This window comes from Scyliorhinus canicula, chromosome 1, assembly GCF_902713615.1.
Source record: "Scyliorhinus canicula chromosome 1, sScyCan1.1, whole genome shotgun sequence".
NCBI lineage: Eukaryota > Metazoa > Chordata > Chondrichthyes > Carcharhiniformes > Scyliorhinidae > Scyliorhinus > Scyliorhinus canicula.
The window spans coordinates 52,888,309-52,907,766 of record NC_052146.1 but is presented as its reverse complement, the minus strand read 5'-3'; the positions used below and the strand labels follow the sequence as shown (position 1 = coordinate 52,907,766).

General features: G+C 43.0%; 1 protein-coding gene across 13 annotated transcripts; it reads left to right on the top strand.

Moving 5' to 3' along the window:
* Positions 1-215: 215 nt before the first annotated feature.
* Positions 216-19,042, top strand: tbx5b (T-box transcription factor 5b). Of its 13 annotated transcripts, XM_038790770.1 has the most exons (10): positions 216-339; positions 2,074-2,235; positions 4,538-4,842; positions 5,131-5,225; positions 6,783-6,902; positions 7,460-7,607; positions 9,368-9,520; positions 13,147-13,238; positions 14,021-14,244; positions 16,286-19,042. In XM_038790770.1, the coding sequence occupies exons 3-10, from the start codon at positions 4,639-4,641 to the stop codon at positions 16,873-16,875; spliced, it is 1,626 nt and encodes a 541-aa protein (XP_038646698.1). In that variant the 5' UTR covers positions 216-339; positions 2,074-2,235; positions 4,538-4,638; the 3' UTR covers positions 16,876-19,042. The 13 variants fall into 13 exon arrangements, with proteins under 13 accessions (XP_038646698.1, XP_038646715.1, XP_038646764.1 ...); XM_038790787.1 differs by lacking the exon at positions 2,074-2,235 and having other exon boundaries at positions 226-339; XM_038790805.1 differs by lacking the exon at positions 216-339 and having other exon boundaries at positions 1,879-2,235; positions 14,045-14,244.
* The last annotated feature ends 416 nt before the right edge of the window (positions 19,043-19,458 follow it).

Sequence of the window (19,458 nt, the reverse complement as noted above, 5' to 3'; positions counted from 1 at the left end):
CCCCAACCCCCCACCCCACTGTAAGCTCCGACCAAGCGGCCAACACAGAGGCGAGTTCCGTGCTGGTGACGTTAGTGAGTTCTATAGGTGAATGGCTGATGATACCGCGGATATTCTCGCGGCATTCGTTATCTATTGGCCTGTGACGGGGAATAAACTCCAATATTGCATTCCATCAAGACATTGAACCGGGCTGTATTGGAGAGTTATTTGGTGTTGGCGGTGCAACCGGGCCGAGGAATTCCCGAGGACCAATTAAAAAAAATATTTTTTAACAAGTCCGAGCCCATCAGGAAGGGACCTGTATTCACAGAATCCAGTAATCTTAACACGCTGTCGGTATGTAAAAACGTTTCTGAAATGAGAAAATTACTTGATGTGTTTCAGAGATAAAATCATGGGCGTCCCCACTTGGTATGCCCCAGATTTTTCGGCTTTTCTATCACGGCGTTAATACCCATATTCTGCATTGATACCCAATCAGAGATGTTGGAATCAGATGGAATATTATTTAGCCAAGAACCCAGCCATACCTTTGGACTTGAACCACCCTAAACCACAATCGGTGCATGGGTGAAACACCAGCCTCTGGCTAAATGGCATGTTGTTGTTGTCATAATATTAAACATACTAATGCTTGGCGCAGGAACCAGTTCCAATAGCACCGTTGAAATATTAGAAAGGAGCATGGAAATTGCTATTCGTCACGTTCGGTGTATTTTACTGGTGCCTGGGGCAGCTTTAAAGTGATTTCGAGAGTGGTCCTCCCGTTTACATTGAAATATGTGGCGAGTTCTGCATTTTAGTATTTGCAGGAATATTCTGGGTTTTTTTTGCCTGTAGTCAGGTGATCTCAGCCTCACAGTAATGGTTACATGTCACAATGTGCACTGTGCAGAACAGTGGCCGTGTCCTAAAGCTGTTGTGCCTCCCTGGCATCTGATCTGACCTTCCACCGTTGAAAGTTTACACCGAGAAATTAAAGGTACGATTTACAAGGAGGTTGCACGAGGAGGAATTTGTTAATATGCCGTTCATTCCAAAAGCCACATATGACATTTCGATGTAAACCACACTTGATCAGACCGAGAAAATGATGGCCCATCATTGGGACCCGTTTCCTTGATTAAAAATGCACTTTGTAATCTGCTTCTTTTCAGAGTGTAGAATGAGACAGCACGCCGTTTAGCAGACTCTGACTTAGTCAACAACACGCTCTGCATAATCTAAACAAAATTCAACGCGGAAACAATGCCGCAATGCAACTCAAATGGTGTTTGCTTGTTTGAAGCAAACTGAAAGTTAGATGCATTTAAATTGGAATGGCCATTTGTAAAATGCGCGAACTCGGGTTCAAGTTGTGAAAAAAAAACAATAAACCTCTCAGACAATTCTTCCCCTCTTCTGACAAGCACAGAGCAAACCACAGAAGTGCTTCTTCAAGCAGGCTTGTTACTTGCTTGATTTCTGCTTCTCCATCTGGTTAACGTCACGGTGAACGGCGAAGTTATCTCCAATCTAAAAGGGGAATCGGATTTGCATTTCACTGTGATCAGTGAAGTTTACTTCAGAGTGGTCCAGTCTGTGCTGAGAGGGTTCTTGTTTTTATTCTGAGGGATTGTTTTTTTCTGAGGGATTTGTTATTTATTTGAGTGGGGGGAGTGGGGGGGGGGGTAAGGTGGGGTGCTGGGGAGTTTGCCTTTTGGTTAAGGGGAACATGGATCAAGATGGATGGCGGGGTGCTGAGCTTCACAGTGTCTTTGTGCTGTGCCTGAGCTGCCAGGATGCTGGGGGATCTGGGATGAGTCGCTCTGTGTGGAACTGCGCTGGTTGGACAGACGCTCAGCACTTTCAGAGTACGAAAGGCTCCCCACCACGTCACTGCAGTCAGCGCGCTTCTCTGCATGTGCACGCATTTCCTATATTCCACACACACACACCCAGCGTATCCACTTTATGGAGCAACTCCTTTCCCACTAGCTCTGTGAACTGCAAGTTTCTCTCTCTCCCTCTCTCTCTTCCGCGATTAGATGCCCCAAACAGTGCGATAAGGCCCTTATCTTCTTTTCTCAGGATCCCTCTTGCGCGCCTTGCAACCTGGAAGTGCTTGGAGAAGTGCAGTACCTCTGGAGATCTATGGATTGCTCAGCCTGGGATGTGTTCTGTGCCTAAGCGGGGGAATCAACGATTGAGAAGGGCTGTATAAATAGCCTTCCGGCGTGGAGAGATCGGAAGGTATACTGCTATTCCTTCTTTCGGGTTTGACCTTTGCGTTTTGCTTTCTGAGCGTGCTGTTCCAATCCGCGTCGTGTGCGAGACAAGAGATCGCCGTTTGTTTCAATGATCATCAGCGAGTAACGGGGCCTGCGTGGAAAATAAAACAAAAGGGAGCAGTCGGCCAGTCTTGTCGGAATGCAAAGAGCGGGCCACCTATTGAATGCCATCGAGAAAATACAGTGTGTGCAAAAATAATAATACCAGACCGCTAACGATGGACGCTGACCAGTGGGAAGTGTGTATTTACACACAGTGTCGCGGCCTATCTGCAGATAGATATCGCTTAACACTGAGCGTCCAGGGCACCCCGATTTTACCACGCAACTTCAATGTTAATAATGCAAGTCAAAATCTGAGAGTTTAGCATGAAATTGTTCAATTTCCAGTAAACCGTTAGTCAGTGTTGAGGAGTTGATTTCGATTTATGCCAGATTAATACTGCCAGAAGTGCTTTACTATTCATTCAGCTGAGAAACTTTGCAAACAATTCATTTCCCGCATTCAGTAACTGCCTCTCCTGGAGCCCGAATCAAAGCAGATAATAGTGACACGTTTCCATTAGACTTTAGGGCAATTTGCAATGTCTCCCGATACAGGGATCAATGTTTTAACTTGTCAAAACTGCAGTAAAGCAGTCCAGTGTCACCCTCACCCAGCACCGCCATTGCTCGTCCTGCTCGCTTTAAAAAGCTTTTCAGTTACACTGGATAAATAATCAGCTTCACTAAAAAGGAACAACTCTTTTTGTTGTCTCTGTAAAACCACTAAATATTCACTGCATTCTGTTTGAAACATGTGATGCATTAATAACACGTTACTCTCAATATGATTACGTTTTGCAAGCTAATGCTGTGGATTACAGATACACACGCTGTGCTTGGCGATTGGTATGAATTATTTATAACGGTATTTCAATGCTTAAAACGCGTGGCTAATTAAGTGCACAATCTGAACATCTACGAGCATTGTGCTCACCTGCAAATAAAACAAAGCACAAGTGTAAAATTCAAACTATGAGTAATTGATCAATTAAAATAAAAGCAATATTTAAAAAATACTGTTCCGTAAATGATTCAAGAGTTAAGGTATTTCGCGGATTATTATATTTTTATGTAAACAGTTCGGCATTAAACTAACAATGTTATGAACCTAGGAAATATATGCAAACAAATAGCATCATATCCAGAGAAAATCTGGCTCATACAATTTCACATTATAATCCTCCTCACAACCGATCCTTTGCATGTTGTCAACAGAGGCCTAGTTTAAGTGGAGTTGATCTGGGAGCATTCGGTGCTTTCTGTTTAAATTGTTTTAGTGTGGAAAGGTTTTCCCAACACATTCTACAGCAATTTAGCGAAAACATACGCAATTATATTGCACGTGGGTCTGCGCTACAATATATATACTTTCTGGTGGTGAATATTTTTCGACCCTAACAAACGAGGCAGCAAGAAATACTGAATGAGTCCATCAGTTGGACTCCGAATTAGAAGTATCTGTCAAAAGCAACAATTGACCCATAACTAGACACCATAGCAAAGATAAAATAGCGCGATAGAATTCTTCATCGAAGATATCAGTGCGATCATAACATTTCTTTTGGTGGTTGGCTCTGTCTTTGAAAATTGAACGATTTTCCTCTTAGACCTCAAAACTCCGCCTCATTCGGAGAGGGGTTCTCTGGAGTATTTGGATTTTTCAGGAGGTCACCACACTTTTGGAAAGTACACACGATCACGTGCACCATCGTACCTTGAGTGAGTGCACCCAGTGCCAAGAGAAACAATAGTCTTTGCAATAGCACGGCTACAACCTCGGGCTAATGTCGAGAGCTACCGACACTTTAACAAGGCAATAAAAAGCAGTGGAAGAAAGTTGGTGTGCCACACAAAACACGGGTCCATAAAATCGAGGAAATGTAATTGCTGCTCATACTCCAATCAAACGGTTGCTCAAAAAAGCTGCCTGGAATCTTATCTTTATTACTCTTTCCAGAAAGTCCAGACGAATTTCGTGAATACCTCATTTATCTTTTGGAGTCAGCTAAGATTGACATTATCCTCCCCCCCCCCCCCCCCCAACCCCCTCTCAATTTTCCACAACTTAATATAAAAGACCTGCAATTCTGTAATACCGAGTTTAGTACCTCTGGTTAGAAAATTGTTCTTGTTGAAGGCATCTCACCCCCCACCCTTCTTTTTTCCCTCTCTCTTGGCGCCCTCTGAAGCTTTTTATTTTTTTCTTGTGTATTTGTCAGGAGGAAGCTGTGCTCTGTGATGCTCGCTGTACGTTGAGAACATTTACCTGGCAGTGCCTTGGGGTTTTGGTGCGTCTTTTGCAAGGACTGTGTGACGAAATATGGCGGAGACGGAGGAAAGCTTCGGGCTGTCAGCAACAACACACAGCGAGCCCGAGCCCAAGGAGCATTCGTCTGAAAGTAAGCAGGAGAGCCAGCTCGGAGCCGCCAGCAAGCCTCCCTCCCCACAACAAGCGACATATACTCAACAGGTTGGTCTCCGACACCCCTACACTGACAAAACCATGTGCAGCACAGCACATTTAGTAAGTGCATGTTATTGCTGAACACGAGTAACAACTAGGTGCCACATGTAAATGTCTTTAAATGTATCTCTGACACCTTTATTGCTGCTGCTGTGCGCTCGGGCCTGATTAGTTAATCTTGTTACAGATTTATTTCCGACTCATGCTTATACCTTTTGATCAGTAACCAAGCACACATACGTAAGGCTGGAAATATTTGAATCAGTGAGTTGAATGGCATTTAGTTTGCTGTATGGTGTAATTTTGAGACCAGCCACATGTTAATCGCCTTCTCTCCACCTGTTATAGGGCATGGAAGGAATCAAGGTTTATTTGCATGAACGAGAGTTGTGGCTGAAATTTCACGAAGTCGGGACTGAGATGATTATCACTAAAGCAGGAAGGTAAGCGCCTGTCCGAATGTAGAAATGCGGTGTTGCAGTAATGACTGCGAGCGTTTACAATTATGGGTATCGTCCTCACAGCACGGCCACGATCCAAAATGGATTTGTAAACATCATGTTGACGACCTAAAACCTCGTCGTGATAGAACTCCTTTCGACTTTTCAAAACCCAGTTGGCCCCAAAGGGAGACCTTTAAGTGTTTCTAAAGAGGGGGGAATGTAACAGATAATAGAGCCAAGGCTGAACATTAGACAGGCTCAGATTAATCCATTTTAATATGAAATATTTAAAGCGACTGGAGCGAGCAGAGCCGGCCAGCCATGAGGTAACAGGCAAGTTATGAGATGTAAATACAAGCGTTCAATAATTGCCTCGAAAACGCAAATTTTGACCCAGCGGTGACAGTCCTTGGATTGTGGGTAGAAACTATAGTACAAAAGGATACCATAAAATACTCCAGTCTTTACAAAATTACTCGAACATGTGTTTTAAGAGACATATAAACTAGAAACAATATAACATATTATTTACATGAAATCGTCAGCCCATCGCTGTTATTTATTTGCATTTTGTTCTACATAATGTTTAGATACGGCAATTCCCCCCTCTATTGGAGAACATATCCACAATAATATTGCAAATGAGTCACAAAGTTGCAGGTTGGGAAACTGCGGGACATTCTAACAGACGGCGTTGTGAGATTCTCTCGCAGGCTTGTGCCTACTTTAATACTGTGCTGTTATAAAATTTAGGGGATTTTTTTGCAAGCAGACAACACGCTCCCTCGTGGCCTTTCATTTTCTTCCCACTTACGCTGAACGAGCAATAAATATTTATAAAGATCTACATATATTCAAGCTGTTCGTGGATAAATTGGCAAGACAACAAATCGAGCTCTTCCATTTTAAAAGCTTTTTAGTCCGCTCCCAGTGTGACTCCCCGCCGACTAAAATCGCATACTGTTTATTCCCCCCCCCCAAAAAAAATATTTTGCCAACACGTCGAGCATTTGCAATCAACGGCTAGTTACTTCTAGACACAATAAGGCGAGACATTAGACTTTGTATGCATGTTACAAATTAGGCCATGATCGAAGCCATGTTTGTGTGTGTGTGTTACTTGGCGCATTAACGCCGCCTGTTTAACCACCGCTGTTACAATCCGTGTTTACTTTGCACATGGATTACAGCGCGTGTTCAGTCTTCTTCAGATTTGAACAATTGCTTTTCTCTCAAGTTAGCTTCTTGATTTTACCGAGTATATTGAAAGTGAAACAATTTGTCAGTAAATGCAACGATGCAGCTTTTGTAAGTGTGACTTGTTTAGAATATTATTGCGCCAATGGTCTTAAATAATGTAAAAGGAATGAGGAAGTATGTCCCATCTAACCACTGTATCGATCTAGATACACATACATAACAGCAATGGGCAGACCATTTGATGTCAATAATTTTTTTATTATTTCAAGCCAATATGTTACCATTTCCCAGAGTGAACGTTCTGTACGCTTTATTATTCATGTACGGTAATGGTTCGTTGAAATCCCATCTTTTCAGACGCATGTTTCCTAGTTACAAAGTCAAGGTGACCGGGTTAAATCCGAAGACAAAATACATCCTTCTCATGGACATTGTGCCAGCGGACGATCACCGTTACAAGTTCGCTGATAATAAATGGTAAGTGCTGCGTGTTTTTGGCTTCCTGTTGCATCTGGCTCATCGCTTTCTTGGCAAATAGTGTAGAATAAATGGGGGTTGGCCTGAATCGATTCAGGTTATCACTGTATCAGAGTTAATCCGAATGATTAGTTGATTAAAAGCATTACCCAGTGTAATATGGGGCGTGTGTCATCCTCCTGGGCATGATGTAGAAATACCCTGTGTGGATAAGTTACTGGGAACTCCTAAGAGGCATGTATTGATTGTATTTTTCAATATCGTATAAAAGTTTAATCTTTCAAAGAAATTCGGGAACAGATGTTTTACAATACGGCAAAAGATGTTTCTCTCTCCCCCGCAGTTGACCAAAGCAGCTCCCTCTTAAGTTTCGGGAACTAATCATTTACTAACGTCCTTGGTGTAATATGGTTTGAAGGTGTATAACATATTCATAGAGAATGGCAGCTGTTTTGAGAATGGTGATATTATAAACATAGCATAATCTGTGTGCCAAATCCAAATGGCAAATTGTTGGAGTTGAACTTGACCATTTTTCCATGCTTTATTTTCGCAAGGTCTGTGACTGGGAAGGCAGAGCCTGCAATGCCAGGCAGGCTGTACGTTCACCCAGATTCACCTGCCACTGGGGCCCATTGGATGAGACAGCTAGTCTCCTTCCAGAAACTCAAACTCACCAATAACCACCTCGACCCCTTCGGGCACGTAAGTGCGCAGTTATTTGTATTTTCAATTCTCTTTCTGCCCATGAGCGGTCGAAGAAGCTCCACGGTCGCTGTCTTCAAGACGTAGAACGTTTCAAAGGAGCGGGCTTGGGGAATTTAAATGAGTATGATCGAAACTTGCTGGCCCACCTAACACACCCCACTTAAACTGCCCGAAATTGAAAGGGAAGCACTCAGAAGGGTTAATAAGAAAGTTAGATGGTCCTCATGTTGATAAGGACATTTAGTGTGTAACGCGCGCGCGAATATTTCGTCACGTTGTGTCATTTAACCCGGAGTGGATGTTGACTGAGGTGCGATTTCAACTATGCTGAGAGCGTTTTCTCAATCACAGATTCAAGGGGTTCAAACGCACACACCACTGGAGGATTGAGAGCTTTTTCTCCCTCACCTGAAATTGGCTGCACATTGCCTCATTGTGGTGCTGTGTATTATGGGATGGGAGGTCTTCCATGACATAAACAATTAGAGCATTATGGGAGAAGGCCTTTGCTAAGCCAGGCTGTAGAGTGCTCTGCTGCGTTATAAAGATCCAGCCACTTTCTTGTATTTTCACTCCTAGGAGCCCAGTGAAATTTTCTGATAGCATTTCGTAATTTCCTGCTGTAAAATGCCCCCCCCCCCCCACCCACCCCCCCTCCCTCTCCCACACACACCATTTGATACAAACAAATACTTTGAAAGAGCACATCCGAAACTGCCCAGCACTGACAGCGGGGTCTGTATAATCTGTGCGGTTTACCCGGAGTTTGAGAATACACGTTACAGCATAGAGGCAGGAAGCATTTTCAGCATTTCGGCCAGGGTTTCCTCTGGCTTGTTTACCAGAACAGGGAGCTGGGCTTGGCAGACATTAAGCACTTGGTTAGGTAATGGTAGCCTTGGAAACTGCCTTGCGGATGGGTGGAAGGCCGCCTTCCCCACTGTGAAAAGACGGCGAATGCAAGGACCTCGCTAAACAAACGGATGGAGAGGCAACAATGAGAAATTCATTTAACAAATTGCTAGATGAAACCAGTACTGGTAGCCTCTCAATTAAGCGGGATGTAATGAAATTAAAAATCATTAGATCGTTCACCACTGATGTCCAGGGCTTACGGGGCTGTCAAAGCAATTTGACTAAGTCTGAAAGACGACGAAGGCTCCGAGTAGAGATGACTTGCTAGGTCTGCGATGGCGGGACAAACAGCGTCTTTCTGTCGCGACATTCCCCAACAAACCCCCCCCCCCCCCCCCCCACCACCACCACCACCACCCTTCGCCAACAATCTTTCCGATCTTGGAATAATTGGAGAAAGAAGTCTTTAGAGAGCCACTTTGATACCACCGCAGAATTGCAACAAGAAATTGTCACCCCCACCCCTCCGCTCCCACACCATCTCCAAAACTGCACACAAGGGGCTGAACATTGCCACTGGCGGCAGGTTAGGAAGGCGAGCTTCCTACAAAAACGCACACCTCCACACTGAGTAAATCCTCACCGATACCCAAATATCTGCAGATTTTGGCTGCAACCTGTGATAGTTCAATTCGGCATCGCGTAGAATTAGGGAGGGAGTAAAATGAGGAGGGGTGCTTCATCGAAGAGCAGACAGACGCACATTTACCCTTCGAGTACACTGCGAACACTCGAGTTGGCAAAACAAATGTTAGATGCGGATGTGAAGCTGTTTTGATGCAGGGTGGGATAATAAAATGACTCCATTTGTTTCTCTCCCTCCCCCCACCCCCCGCTTGCAGATTATTCTAAACTCCATGCACAAATACCAGCCCAGGTTGCACATTGTAAAGGCGGACGAAAATAACGGATTCGGTTCCAAGAACACCGCGTTCTGTACCCACGCTTTCTCCGAAACCGCCTTTATCGCCGTCACGTCCTATCAGAACCATAAGGTAGGCATTTAGCGAACAGGCCTTCCCGGGAATCACACCTCTGCAATCGCAAATACCTGTTTGAATGCACCGTTTGACAATGGATGTAACATCCAGCATCATGTCCTCACCAATAACCGGGCCACTGGGGGACATGGGCCACGCCACCGCCAGGATAGCATTTTAGAACCAGGTTTCCCTTGACTGTGGGTCGCAGAGTAAACCTGGGAGTAGACAGTTTTCGAACTGCTCTTCAACTGTTAATTTTATACACAGCCATGCACCTATTTACTGGAAGATTTAAAGATTGAGTCAAATATGTTTGTTCACGAAGCAGTATAAAACAATACGGTCCGCAAGCATCTGGAAACAATAACATAGATTAACACTGGGGTAAAGAGTCCGGGAAAAAAAGTTCAGACCAATAAATAATTAACTCGTTCAAAACGTTCTTTGGTCTTTTTGGATGTCAGAGGACCTGTTGTATATATGGTGATTATTTTCAGCTTGTATTCCATACATCCAAAGTTTGCAGTTCAGTTTCAATATCTGTACACATTTCCCGTCTTTCAGGGTTATTGGAATGGGGGCTCCTTAAGGGGGGGGGGGGGGGGATTTGAATAATTCTCCACTTATATGAACAGCCCAGTCTAATTTTTAATTTCCGCCCCTGTTGAAAAAAAATGTTGGAATTAGTTGAGGGTTAAAGTTGCATAGATCAGCAGTCACTTTTGGTGATGTGTCATTTTACCGTCTGAGGTGGTGGTGGGGGCTGGGGGGGGGGGGGGGGGGGGGAGGTTTATTGAGCGCTCTGTTTAATAGCAGTGACCCGCCCGTTTCAACAGTTAATGGTCCAAGATGCGGAAATGCGGCAAACATTTACTCCGGGCGAGAAGCTCGCGGTCTGAATCTGTTTTAACTTTACAGCCACAACAAGGCAGGACTTTAACATGTAGTCCACGAACCCTCAAACGGAACTTACCCATATCGTTTTATTATGAAACACGTGGATTCTGTGATCCCGAAGACCCAAGATTCTGTAGCAGCAGACTTGGGCTATTTTGATCGAAAGATTCCAAAGAGTCGGTCCATTTAATATTGAATTAAGATTTTTGAAAACACCTAACTTTATAGAAATGACCTTTCGAAGTTGGAAGCTGGTGCTTCCTATCCGAAGATTTATTTGCAGGGTTCGTCAAATACAAATTCCCAATGACCTAGAGCGAGATGTAAACTCCAGCATGCTGGAAAATATTAATGTCATTATCGAGGGGAAGTAACTCTATAGACTTCATTAAATAAGACATTTAACTGAAGAAGTACAATAAGGTAGCCATCTGTAACCCAAATCACTCCGAACTCTTTCGGATCCATTGTCTGAATGCTCAATTTCCCCCGCGAAATGCGCCAAACTGCACCACCGGAATTTTGACATGACTGTAACACTCTTCTACTGAAGTCACCTGAAGAAACAAACCTGTTGGACTTTAACCTGGTGTTGTAAGACTTCTTACTCTTCTACCAAACATCCAGTCAAACAGCCGGCCATTCCATCGCCCGCACACACTAGAATATTTTAGAAAAGGTCACATTACATTTTAAAACCTCGTGCTTATCATATTTGCAGTTTGTTGACCATCTAAATTAAAGACGAGAGTGTAAAGATGCATAAGGCCAGACTCTGCTTTCACTTAAGTGCCTTCCAGGCGGTGAAATGCGACCGATATTTAAGTCTAAAATGGTCAGATCCTGCTTTGATGTTTTGGTGAGCATTTAAGAAAATTATAGTTACACCGTGCAAAAGGCGAGAATATACGCTATGAATCTCATAACACGATATTACGTAGAATATTTATAAATTATATTTATAAATAATAAATATTCTCTGTAACTTTAAGTTCAGATACAGAGCGTGACATTTTCTAATATAGAATTTTCTGAAACAAAAAAATACACTTGTTGCTTGAAGCTTGAAATCCAAATTGATTATTGGCTCACACTCAACAATATTGAAATGTGAAGTATTTTATAAAATGCAAGTTGGATTTATGTTTTTTATGGATCACGTTGAATAATAATAACATCTGCACGAATAGCCTCCAATTGATGAGGGAACTCTCTACCCTGACGCACCCAGTCCTGGGTGGGTGTCTCACTCTATTTGGACAGACTGGTTTCTTTCACAACCGTGCCCAATTTATTGGGTTTAAACAGAACGTCCTGAAATGATGGTGGGCAACGAGGGCCTGCACACGGCCAGTCGCTTAATTGGAGCCGCAGGGAAAACGTTAACAGGCTTTCGATGAAGTGGAAAACGAATTTTCAGATAATTGCCTTTCTAGAAACTACCACATTGTTTGTACATGGCGGAGGCATCGAATGAGGGAAGTTTCAATGTCTGAACTAAATATGCCTTTCCTGATAAAAAAAAAAGAGGTGTCCAATCCGCACACTCAGCGCGTTTTAGTCGCCGGAATTACCGACTTTGCATTTGCTTAGAACCGTTTGTCAAATTGTATATCCTCTATCGGCGAGAATAATACATTTATTCGTTGGGGTCTTATTAATCAGTCCCAGATAGGTTAATTTCAAAGGGTGGTAAAGGCCAGGTTCTGAATACGTTAATTTTCACTTGGAAATGACTAATTCGTTTGGCTGCTGATCCGGGCGATAATTCTATGGAGGAGACCTCCCCCCTGCCCTGTATCTGGAGTCTGTCCAGCCATCTGGCAACACCATACTGCCAACTCAACCAACCTCCAACCCATTCAAACCATGATGTGGAGATGCCGGCGTTGGACTGGGGTGAGCACAGTAAGAAGTCTTACAACATCAGGTTAAAGTCCAACAGGTTTGTTTCAAACACGAGCTTTCGGAGCACGGCTCCTTCTTCAGGTCTGACCTGAAGAAGGAGCCGTGCTCCGAAAGCTCGTGTTTGAAACAAACCTGTTGGACTTTAACCTGGTGTTGTAAGACTTCTTACCATTCAAACCAAACAGCTTTGGACATGCCTGCTTGGAGGGCATGTGGGGAAATAATTTTACATATAATATGTGTGCAGAAAGTCTCATGGGCAGCTTGGGCACCTCAGCTTGGGCACCTCAGCTTGGGCACCTCTTTGACCAGGCTGACTATTAACCTATTAAACCACCAAAGTCGGACTCCAATCGCTTTGAGTTTCCCCCTGGAGGTATGGTTTCGATGTGCGCAGGAGTCAGACCCGTTTCTCGGTCACTTTCTCATCAAAGTCAATACCAAGCCATGTCCTCTACACACAAACACAATTATAAGGTTGATGTTCCATTCGTGTTTTACACACAGGACCTCCCCCACGGACTCCATTCATACTCTTCACAATTTTGCCACTAGCTGTACTGAGATCTGTGAAGAAGCAGTACTCTGCACACCTACCCCAGGTTGGCGTGTGGTTTAATATGAGCAGAGCTTGGGGAGGAGCACTCACGTTTTCATAAAGCGTTCAAAAAGCGAAAAGATCAAGTACGCAGTTTTACAACGCACTGCTCAAGTTGCACCGTATGGGGGGAGGGGATGGGGTGGTCAGGGGATGTTTAAGCGGGGCGCGTTCGGCAATGTTTTATTTTAACGTGACTAGCAAAGATTCAATGCTGTTTTAATTTCGAATTTAGATTACTCAACTCAAGATCGAGAACAACCCATTTGCAAAGGGATTTCGAGGGAGTGACGACATGGAGCTGCACAGAATGTCCCGAATGCAAAGGTAAGGCACACACACACACACACATATACCCAAACCAAGTCAAATCGCCTGGCTTTTAGTAGAATGCTCCACACACCTATTGCATTTCGAGCTGACGGGGGATTGATGTTGTTTGCACACGCGCACACACACGGTTAGAGGCTGGACAAAGTCCATTACCATGTTGCCTCGTGTTAATATATGTCCATCAATGATGTTGCAAAGAATGAAGACAAGCGGTTTACATTCACTTAGCGGCTTTCCCGAGTTTGCGACGCCCCCTAACAACAAATGAAGAAGTCACTGTTTGTAATGTGGCAATTCCAATCAGACGTCTTGGTCTTTAAACCTCGGGCTCATTTTAACAGTTTTCTGTAACATAGCTAACTTAACAGTTCAGTTGGAAAGTAAAATTCCATTTAAATCAGCATCCTGTCTCTCCCCATTCATTTGTGGATCGTGAGACTGACGGTTACACCAAATTACTATTCATTGCAGTGTTAATGCAAGCCTGCTTGTGACACTAATACAGACTATTACATCAAATGTGGCCAACCTTGCCCTTCCTCTGCATGGTGTCGCGGCACAGTCCCGATCCCGGTCCCGATCCCCAGTCCAGATGCCCAGAGCCCGCGCCCAACTGTGGATGGAAAACCCCATATGCAACTTCAAATTTTATGTCACATAACTACTGAGATGTATGTCAAAGCGCCGCGTACTCGATTGAAGCACCAATGGACGTGTTGTGTCTTTATTTTTCCCCTTGAATTTCAAGGTGTTTGTATTTTGTAATATGGTTACAGTAAAGAATACCCTGTGGTTCCCAGGAGCACGGTCAGACAGCGTGTGGGGTCAACTGCCAATCAGTTCAGTGGAGAGGTGCGAGTGCTGCCAGTGTCCACCAACCTGAGCTCCCAATATCAGTGCGAGAATGGGGTTTCCAGTTCCACTCAAGAGCTCCTGCCTCCAAACCCGTACTCCCTCTGTCAGGAGCAGAGCCCACTCTACCATTGCACCAAGAGGAAAGGTGAGGCAGATCTCAGCCTTGGCTTCAAAGCCCCCGTGGCTTTTCAATGTGAACTTTCCGGTCAGTGTCATGTCATTATCAGCCACATCGTGAAAAGATGGGTTTTCAGCGCACTAGAGTTAGAAATGAGCGGCTCCCCACTTTCAGCGACCGCGGCGAGAGCAGCACTCTGCTGTGGCCGGTTATACAAGAAGCAACAAAAGAATAAAATGGCAAGTTGTCATCTACCTCAAGAGTTCCCATTGAGAGATTTAAGCGTCTCTTCTGTGGCTGGCTTCTCTAAATAACCAGTTATCTGCTGCTCTCCAGTGTCAAAAATAAACAACTCCGGGGGATGCAGCTGGAATGCTGTGACGTGTAACAGAGCGGGTCTCCCAAATCCCAGCTCCTCCTCACACAGCCCGGCCTCGTCAACATCCTCCTGTTTTACCTCCAAGTGTATTTTAGTAATCCTCCACCGCCCGCAAGCTGGAAGCCAGAAGTTGCTCATTAGCTGCTGGTGGAAATATACCTTGAGGGAAATGTTGCTCGGGACCCAGAAATCTTGACTAACAAAGAGATTTGCCCACGTAGCAAGGTTGGCGAAACAAATAGAGCTTCAAAATGCTGACGCTTTTATTTTGGTTTGGAGAAAGTGTTGGTTAATTCAGTGTCCATTAAATATTCATGTGTGTGTGTGTGTGTTGGGGGTGCTGGATGGGGGACTTTGGGCTCTATATGAAAGGACGGAAAGCCTTGTCTTTCTAAAGCACCTCTCAGAACCACAACGTGAATAGTGAAGTACTTTTACCGCTTAATCACGGCTGTCATGTACGAAACGGAGCAATGTGCACCCAACAAGATCTACAAACAGCATGTGATAATGACCAGATCATTTATGTTTCACTGATACTGGGTGAGGGATAAATATCGTTGCGGGCACAAAGTGCCCTGCTTTCCTTTGATCAATGCCACAATATCTAATACCTCTGCCTGAAGGGGCAGATGGGGCCTCCGTTTCATTGAAAAGATTGTCCCACTGACAGTGCAGCACTCCCTCATCATCAGTGAAGATCTTCTGCTCAGATTTCTGGATTGAGTCTTGAAACCAAAATCTTCTAAAACAGAAGTGACCAGAGAGAAGTGGGGTCACTAAGTCGCACGTGACCTTGAGAGGTGCACACATAACATTACTGGTAGAAGAGTGAGAGGGGATCTCGAAAGACGTGCTTGTTAGGTGAATTGGACATTCTGAATTCTCCGTAAAATGTGCCTGAACAGGTGCCAGAGTATGGCGACTAGAGGCTTTTCACAGTAACTTAATTGCAGTGTTAATGTAAGCCTACCTGTGGCATTAATAAAGATTATTACTGAGATTATTATTACTAATTGAAACGTCTAAAACTCTGACAGGGCTGGGCAGACTGGATGCAAGGATGTTTATTCCTCTGGAAGGTCTAGAACAAGTGGCCATATCTCTCAGGATATGGGCCAGGCCACTGACAACTGAGATGAGGAAAACATTCTTCCGTCAGAGGGTAGTGAACCTATGGAATTCTCTGTCTTCGGAGGTTGTGGAGGCCAAATGACTGAATATAGTTAAGAAGGATGTAGCTCGACATCTCAACTCTAAAGATGTCAAGGGGTACGGGAAGAGTGCTGGAGTATTGCATTGAGATAAAGGATCAACTATGATCACATTGAATGTTGGAGCAGGATCAAAGAGCTGAATGGTCAAATTCAGCTCTTATTTTCTATGTTTCAATGTTTCTAAGGACACTGCTATCAAATCAACAGAAACAATTCTCCTCCTCCCCAGTCACACATTCCTCAGTGACGTGTCGTTGTCAGCAGCAGGATTCTCCGCTCCTGCCAATGGGATTTCCCATTGTGGCCGCCGCCGGGAAACCTGCGGGCGTGGATGTGCTGCCGGCAGATCGGAGAATCCCACCAGCGCCAAAATCACCCCAATGTTTCTAATAGCTGAATAATGTCTATGCTGCTTCATACAGTGATTGTTCATTAATTGAAATTTTATTCTGCTCTGATTTATTTATGAAAGCAGTGGAAGAAGATTGCAACTCAACAGAACATCCTTACAAGAAGTCATATATAGAAAGCTCCCCTCCGGAGGATGAACCATTCTACAGATCCTCAAGTTATACCCAACAGCAAAGTCTTACCCCCTCTTATAGGACTGACTCAGCTCAGCGGCAAGCATGCATGTATGCTGGCTCAACAGCAGACACAGACCCCAGTTCCAGCATCGATGACATTAACTGTAACACTTGGGCCACCGTTCCCTCATACAGCAGCTGCACAGTGACTACAATGCAACCCATGGACAGGCTGCCCTACCAACACTTTTCAGCACATTTCACATCTGGCCCATTAATGCCTCGCATTTCTGGAGTTGCCAACCATACGTCTTCACAGATAGGCGACACCCACAACATGTTTCAGCATCAGAGCTCGGTTTCTCGCCAGCCCATAGTCCGGCCGTGCGCTCCTCAAGCTGGGATACAGTCTGCAAGTAATCTTCAACCTGCTGACTACTTGTATCCACATGGCATGTCAAGAACCCTCTCACCACATCAATACCACTCAGTACATGGTGTGGGCATTGTGCCCGAATGGACTGAAAACAGCTAATTCAAAGAACTCTCCATTGATCTGACATGCATGAATGTTTGCATTTGTTGAAGTTGGACATTGTTTCAAATAATATTTAAAAATACCAAAACTGACTGTACTTTTCAAGTGACAACACTTTATAAAATACATATATTTGAAATATTCTTCGCTTCCCTACACACACACAAGCACACACACTATTTTTTGCATTATATTGAAATTGGTTATTCACAGGAAAAACAAGAGTGAAGGGTTCCATCTGGTGGATAATTCTCTGCATTGTATAGTTATATTTCTGAGTTGTTCAGAATGCTGCATGATAATTGTAGTACAAACAGAGGAATTATCAGCAATATATATGCAATTTCCCCCTGTTGAACTAATCTTCCCTTTCAATTTTGTTATTGCCATAAACATACGTGATATCGGCTAAGAGGCATGATCCAGAGTATTTAACACTGGAAGGGCGGCAAGATGGCACAATGGTTAGCACTGCTTCATCACAGCGTTAGGGACCCAGGTTCGATTCTGACCTCGGGTGACTGTGTGGAGTTTGCACTTTCTCTCCGTGTCTGCATGGGTTTCCTCCGGGTGCTCCTATTTCCTCCCACTGTCCAAAGATGTGCGGGTTAGGTGGATTGGCCATGATCAAGTGCTCCTTCGTGTCCAAAGATGTGTAAATTAGATGGGGTAACAGTGATAGGGTGGGGCATGGGCCGAGGTAGGATGTTCTTTTGGAGAGCCGATGCAGACTTAATGGGCTGAATGGCCTTCTTCTACATTGTACTGATTCTAATATTTCTTCATGTTGACTTCTCTGAAAGGAGGAAATACTCACCTCCACCTCTTTGGGCAGTTATTACATTTATTTTATAACTTTATCCAAGTGCTGCCAGAAGGGTTTATCGTGAACTATGCCAAGCAAAATGCTTATGAGGCCTTCTGATGAGAATATTACACTTTGTACACATTAAATGTGACATTTTACTACACGTACAGCTTTAATATTTCCAAAGTAAATACCAGTCAAAACAAACCTGAAGAGATATTATACATAGCAGTGGTGGTGGAAGGAAGGCAATCAAATCCTCTTCCATCATTAAAGGAATAGTTAGCAATAATGAGTGATTAAAAACATAAGTAGGAATAACTCATGATTAACACCCTATTTAAATTAATTTTTATACAAGAACATAATCCGGAATGCAATTTATCTAAAAGAGAATATTGAATTTAAATAATATTGGAAAAGTTCCACCATTTATCTTGCCCATCCTGCTTCATTAGTGTGACATAATAAATTCCAGAATACAATAAGATTTTCATGGTCGTCTGTCAAACCTGGATGATATTGTGGGCACACTAATGTATGCAGGCACACGCCTAGTGCTTCAGAAATCATTTAGGATGGTTTTACTTGCTTGGTTCAGAGAAAAGACTGGTGAATGTGGAGAAAATACACAATGTTAACTGCCAGGCCTATTTCGAGATATATAAAACAATGGGACAACTCAACATAGGTATATGCAAAAATTAATGGATGTAAATAATGGAGAGCCCACAAACATTCTTTGTTTCACACACAGTAAATGTTTTATACAGATACCCCAAAACAGCTATATATGTATTATATTTTGGTCATGTGATTCTTAGTATCAAAGTTTAGTCTCCACATTTGAGCAATACAGGTGTTTACATCATAAGGCAAAGAATAATATTTTAAATTATGCATAAAGCAATAACTTTATTCAACATGAACAGAGTTCAGGAATTGCTTGTATTAATTATTAGTGTTTTTCTGGTCAATAGTATTTATTGTTGGATAACATAAAAGTGCTTGTTTTTGAAGTATTAAGAATGATTTATTGTTAGAGAAAGTTGTTATAGAAATGTGGTTGAAAGTTCTTTGGTGTACAAAAAGAGAGGAATCAATTATGCTTCATTGTAAATAAAACAGAAGTGTATATACTGAAATGAAATAACTTCAAATGCTATCTTTGAGTGACTTACCTTTTCTCTGGCACCATGTTCCAAATCTCTATCCATACAAATAGAGATTTGCCATGAATGGATTAATTAAGTCAAATACTCATGCCTGTAAAATATTGTAAAGAACAAGGGTCACGTATACAAACATGTATAGAAAATATAGTGAAATCACGTTCATACCATTAAATGAAGTTAACACGCAAAAACAAATATCTGCCTTTGTGTTTATGGGTTCAGGTTGATTGACATGCTACAGTAACTGTAGTTGTGCCTTTTAAAGATAAAAATATGCTAATTACATTTTGTGAAAATACCTTTATCTTTAAGGTCCTCAATGTATTTTGTTATAAGCAACTGTCATCACTAAAACTCAATATCATAATGTACTAAATAGTTCTCAAAATTGAACATCAAACAGCTAGGAAAATGATCTTGTCATAGCAAAGTATTCATTGTGTGACTTTTGGCTTGTATGGCCACGAGTGTGCTGGAATTGTCCTCAGTGAAGGGCAATTATATAGATTTTATTTTTTAGACTGTAATCAGTTCTGAATTGTATTTTACTATGAAAAACACAGCCATGCGAAATATCACTGTAAATAAATTAGGTTT

What these genes read in the sequence shown, in the direction of transcription:
- tbx5b (XM_038790770.1), top strand. Translation starts at nt 4,639, where the DNA reads ATGGCGGAGACGGAGGAAAGCTTCGGGCTGTCAGCAACAACACACAGC. An exon ending in TGTGCAGCACAGCACATTTA is followed by an intron (nt 4,843 to 5,130) that starts GTAAGTGCATGT and finishes CACCTGTTATAG; the next exon opens with GGCATGGAAGGAATCAAGGT. An exon ending in ATTATCACTAAAGCAGGAAG is followed by an intron (nt 5,226 to 6,782) that starts GTAAGCGCCTGT and finishes CCATCTTTTCAG; the next exon opens with ACGCATGTTTCCTAGTTACA.